The sequence below is a fragment of the Propithecus coquereli genome, unplaced genomic scaffold, assembly GCF_000956105.1.
Source record: "Propithecus coquereli isolate 6110/MARCELLA unplaced genomic scaffold, Pcoq_1.0 Scaffold281, whole genome shotgun sequence".
Lineage (NCBI taxonomy): Eukaryota > Metazoa > Chordata > Mammalia > Primates > Indriidae > Propithecus > Propithecus coquereli.
This window is the reverse complement of record NW_012148408.1, coordinates 1,966,299-1,972,290: the sequence shown is the minus strand read 5'-3', so window position 1 is coordinate 1,972,290 and position 5,992 is coordinate 1,966,299. Positions and strand designations below refer to the sequence as shown.

The 5,992-nt window shown below is 31.7% G+C and overlaps 1 protein-coding gene across 1 annotated transcript in view; it reads right to left on the bottom strand.

The window, feature by feature from the left end:
- Positions 1-5,992, bottom strand: part of NF1 (neurofibromin 1) — a 273,599-nt gene that overhangs the window by 105,139 nt on the left and 162,468 nt on the right. The window contains exon 31 of the mRNA XM_012648327.1: positions 2,912-2,974. Coding sequence (XP_012503781.1) covers positions 2,912-2,974 — 63 coding nt within the window. The remainder of the gene's footprint in view (positions 1-2,911; positions 2,975-5,992) is intronic.

The window sequence follows — 5,992 nt, the reverse complement described above, 5'->3', positions numbered from 1 at the left end:
GGCACTCTAGCCCAGGCAACACAGTGAGACTCTGTTTCAAAAAAAATAAATAAAACAGATAAAACATCGACAAACCTGCAAGATCTTAAAGCCTTTAAGGAATGAGTTAGCAAGAAGGAAGAGGACTAAAAACTGCTTTATATTTAATTTTAAATAGACTGGTCTAAAGAATTAGCATGTAATCACTTTAACTTCTCAAAAAGCTAAATCAAACCATACTTGGTTTTCAAAGAACCAGCTAGTTTATAAAATAAATATTAATCAGCTGTGAAAATGCCTCATAAAAATCAATAATTTATATGCACATGGAGAGCTCTTTCAAAATACCTTTTTTTCCCCTCTTTTTTTTTAGGCTAGTGAAGTGAAGCCGTGGGAGTGGAGAAGGAACAGGGAAATCTGTCACTGGTTGTGATCAATTAGTCAAAATACAGTTTTTGAAAATAGCTATTTACTGGTTTTCTCTAGGACAAAGAAGTTTTAAAGTACAACTTACATTTATGTCTGATTTATACTTAACAGTACTCAGTGTCAGAATTTAACGAAAATCTGAGTGAATTATTTCCCAAACACTTCCACCATCTTCCACATCTTTAAAAATAATTCATGTCAAAACAAAAAGTATCTATATCTCAGGAACATACATTTTTTCATGTATCTCACTGATGGTAGAATTAATGCATTTTTGGAACTAAAAACTGATAAAAACATAATATCAATAAAAATGCTATATAATAAGTTTCAAGAATTTCAGTCAATTTATAAAAGGATTGCTTTTTTCATTCAACACTAATCAACATCAATACACACATATTCGTGTTTTTTTAATCCATAAAAATCTAATTTGGATCTAAAAGATATTCTGCATAAAAGGTCAAACTTGGGCCAGTCTATGTATTGAGACGAGTTGTCAGCCAACTGTCCCCTTTACTTCCTTTGGTAAAAGCAGAACTACATGATGGAAATAAATGCAGTCATAAGCGGCACCATCAGCAAGAGCACTGCTATCCATACATGATTAATTATTGGAAATTCTCCCTGAAGTAGGCAGGCAGTTAACTTCCAAAGCAAATCTAATTATAGATTATATGTTTAAGTATAATGAACAGAATTATCTGTAATATGACTATACCAAAATACAGAATCTTCTCTCTATATTTTATATATTTCAATCCATGATACATATACCCCCCAAAAGAAAGTCAGCTTGCTCTTAAAAGAAAAGATCATTAGATTCTGTTAAGCAAACAATTCCGTAAAACAACATTTTAAATTTATAATGACTATTCTGTCTTTATACTTTGGAATGTGCTCTAAAATATCTCAAATTACCAATTATATTCCCCTTGTTTCGACGAGGAGCTCACATCACCTGTGCTGAGAAATACATTCCAAATCTTAGTGTTACCCAGAGACTTAAAAAAAATCTGAAAATAACTCTAGCAGAAAGAAAATTCAAGGAACAATTTTAGACAAAATCTTAATGAATAAAGCAATGTTAGGTTTAATTTTAAATAGAAAACATGCTCTAGAAAAACACTGAAAGTCTAAATTTTAATTTATGTGATATACTACACAATGGTATTAGTATAACACTGAACAAGGGTGTTAGAAACAGTAAATTAATTTCAATAGTGATGGTGTATATTATGTTAAACCCACATATGCTGAGAATTAGAAGGCTGAAGCATTAGAAAGAGATGTCTTTACTGGGCAAGAAGGCTATCCAATTCAATCCATTTGTTCACAGATGATCGAATACACTTAACGTACTCAAAAATAAAATCTTGAATGGACACAATAAAAGCATATATCTTTAAATTTTAATTTTGTTTTGAATTTATAACAGAAATTTATATTTAAAGCTTACATAATTTATATGTAAAGCATAGACAAGGACTGAAAGATGAAATCAGATGAACACTATATTCTAAATTATACCTTTTTAAGAAAACTATCTACCTGACCCCTAAAAATTTTCTGTTGTTAACAATCATGCGGACTTTTTTAAAACAATCACTTTGTCATTAGAAAAACAAAGGTAGGACTCAGTTTGATAAGGATAAGTCACAGTGACAGATAATGGCAAATTTAAAATGAATACATGTTATATTAACATTTTGGGGAAAATTCTATTCACTGGAAGAAAATAATTATGACTATCATAACTTACCTCCTTTTAAATAAATTAAGGCAAGTTCATAGAAGAAGGTAGAATATTCATACCATGTTTGCAAAATGAGGTGTTTCTCTACAAATATGTATTCACTGAGTTATCATTTACCTTAGATTTTCTCCAAGGTAAAAGTGGTCTTACCATTAGAATTTCTATAATCTGAGCATAAACATCTAAATTCTGGCTTACACTGTCTAGATAAAATTACAAGGAATAAAAAATTGGTGGCTCGTTGGTCTAAGGGTATCACTCTTACTTAGGAATAAAAAATAAAATTTAGCAACTTTTAGGTAAGATTTAGAAAGTGACATTTTCCTGCCATATACTTCTAAAAATTAAGAAAAACTTTCATTCTTAGCAAAGAAACCACTCACATTACCTGCAAACGAGAAGCAAGAATGAAGAGAGTCAGCATTTCCTAAGGCCTTGAAATTAAGTTTCTTTTGCATTCACTTATAATTTAAAAAATAACAATAATAAAATTAGATCGAGGATATTCAATGCAACAAATGCCCACAAAATGCCTGTGGAATAAATCAAACCAAAGGAACACAGAGAATGTTTCAATGTAACTTAATTCCAGGGTTAATTGAAATGAAAGCTATTTTGTGCCAGAATTAGTAGAATGATTTTACAGTGAAGGTCAAATAGGCTGAAGTGAAGATGTTCTTAACAAACAGCAAAAGATTTTTGTTTTGCTTTGAAAGAAACAGCTAATAAAAAGTTCTCCAAACTTACTGATTTTTTGTTTTCCTTTTTTTCTTTTACTGTAGCTTTATTCAGTAGGGAGTGGCAAGTTGCCTACAGAACAGAGATGAGCACAAACAAGTCACAGCACCGACTACATACAGCAACAAAAACAATGTTGGCTTGTACATAAAATTATACAATAAAATGTAACACAAATGGAATCAACAAAAAAATCAGAAATCAACTGAATTTTGAGGGATGAATTTTAATTCTGGGTTTTAATTTTTATTACATTTTTAAGTCAAGCACTAAAATAGCAAGATATGTTGAGACCCAATCATGTCTACTATTTCTGGCTATGAATCACAGAAAAGCTCTCCCCAAGTGAATTTGAGGATATTAAATATTTACATTTTCGTCAATCCCTAGCTTTTGATAAATTTTATATAGAACATTACAAGTAGACCACACACTAAAAACATTTCTTTGTGTCTACATAATTTTTTCTTGATATGTAAAATATTTCTCTGTGTATCCTTCAATTGACTTAAGAGTTCTTTTTTCAACCTCTGGCATTTAATTAAGATCCTACTGACTAAAAAAATAAAAATTAAATAGCTAAACATAATAGAAAAATTTATGTTAGAGACTCTGAATTAAAAATCTCTTTCTCTAGAAAGGATTACTCTTAAAATTTTACATATTTTTCAGTGTTTGCAGGCTACTTCCTGAAATGGTACTAAATCAGAAGAGGTTAAAAGCTCTGCAACATTTGGGAGAAGTATGTTATCAGCCTAACTAGAAAAAAGCATTAATCTATAATATCAAAGAAACTGCAGAGAAAATTATGGAATAAAACTATAAGCCTGCTCAAAATTTTTTCACATATTACAGTTGACCATTTATCAGAATGTGTCAAAAAAAAAAAAAAAAGCCACCTATAAAAACCCCAAAAGCCAACAGAGACACATGGGTTTCATCTCTCTAAGCTCCTTCTAGACCAAAAAATTCCTTCGAAATTAAAGACTCTTAATTGGATTAGACTAGGCAGAATAATCATTTAAAAAATATTTTAAAAACCAAATTAGAATTCTTTAATCCACCAGCACATGGCATCTTATTCTAGGAATTCTGGGCATCCAACACCTAACTCATAATTTGTTACTTTGATGTTCATCCATCCATCTATCCATTCATAGAAGTAGTTATCGTGTATCTACAAGCTAAATACCATTCTAGGCATTGGGAGACAGCAGTAAAACAAGACAACACAGACCCTTATCTCATGGAGCTTTGGTTCAAACTTTAGACAAAAGCACTAGTAACCATATATATCACAAAAATGCAGCTTTATAAATTTTTTTCAACTATGGTATACAACTATCATTTATAGCCCTAAAAATTTATGTATACTACACTTCAGTTTGGAGAAACAGATTTACTGGGAAAAGATGCCATTCATTTAGAATCATAATAGTTAGTTTCAGAATTCTCCCACCATAACATAAGAGAATATCCACTTTGGGAATTATTTTCTCTTTATACCAAAATTATCAGGAAGAAAAATGGAAACAAATATATGAGAAAATGACTTAATTACAAATATAACACATGCTCACCATTGGCTACTCCACTTAACCCAGTCACTAAGTAAGATAAGGCATATGAAGTAATAGAGCTGGTAAAAGCATGATTCGAAAAGGCTTGAAAGCCAAAATATGAACTCAAGTGAAAAGAGCTAAATCTTAGGGAAGTTTATTAGCTAGCAATATACTCACTTAGCTTTCAAAATTTCCCCAGCAAGTCCCAAAGCAGGAGCCATGTTTACCACAGGAAAAAAAAAATCCACTACTATCCTTCCCAGCAGAACATAAAAGTACAAAGGTACCATTGTGTTACTGCCACTGCCAAAAGGGCAAGAAAAAGTCAGAAGAGAGAAGATGAATAAAAACAAAAGAGCAAACCAAAGGGAAAAACTAGGTTTGGAAGGAATTTCAATAAAAGAATATCTTGAGATCAAAGCTTTTTTTTCTAGCTTTCTTTCTAATTAGTAGAAACGTAAAATGTAATGTAAAATGTAAAATTCCCTGTTAGTCACTTACTAAAAAACAAAACTTTGCTTATAAACAGCACAGCATACCTTTGCCTCATAGAACTTTACTCCCCGCCAATGTTAAGTTTACCTAATACTTCAAAAATAATGCAGTGACACAAAATTTAAATAATGTTTTTAAAGAGAATAATTATGTAAAATTTTAATACGATAACTTAGGTCTGTTATTAAAATAATACAGGATATTTCTTATGAAGTGCTCTAAAAAGCACAGCACATAGTGTCTAATAGGCTACCAATTATTTATTTCCTATTTTTGCTATTTTTCTTCCTACCTATGAAAGCTGGCAAGAATCTTTCTTACTTGGGAGGAAGGGATGGGGAAATTTATTCCTTCATTAAATATTTCCTAAGTACTTACTAAGTGCCAAGCCCTGTTCTTTTTATATTATCAGAGTCATGATCTCAAATTGGTTTCCAAGTTTGCTGACGATGCAAAAAGATTTTCAGGGTAACAACCACATAAAGAATTTCTACCAAAATCTAACAGACCATGTAATCAGGTAGTCAGTCCTCATTCTTCTTATTTCTTTTCTTTTCTTTTTTTTTTTTTAAAGAGAGAAGGTCTCACTCACTCTGTTGCCCAAGCTGGAGTGCAGTGGCATGGTAACTCACAGCAACTCCTAGGCTCAAGTGATCCTCCTACCTCAGCCTCTCAAGTAGATGGGACTACAGGTGCACACCACCATGCCAGGCTAAGTTTAAGACATTTTTTTGTGGAGATGAGGGTCTCGCTATGTTGCTCAGACTGGTCTTGTACTCCTGGCTTCGAGGGATTCTCCTTCTTTGGCCTCCCAAAGTACTAGGATCACAGGTGTGACCCAAGCCACCATACCTGGCCCTCTATTTACTTTTAACTGCTAAAATCAAAGCCACTGTCATTTTAGAGATCTATTTGCTCTCTAAAACCAGTTACTACTGGGCTAACCAAGAAGTTGACTTAGACTATTTTTAATATGTGCTCACTATATCTTGTCTGTCTAGTTTTATTTTATCTTATTTTATTTATTTATTTA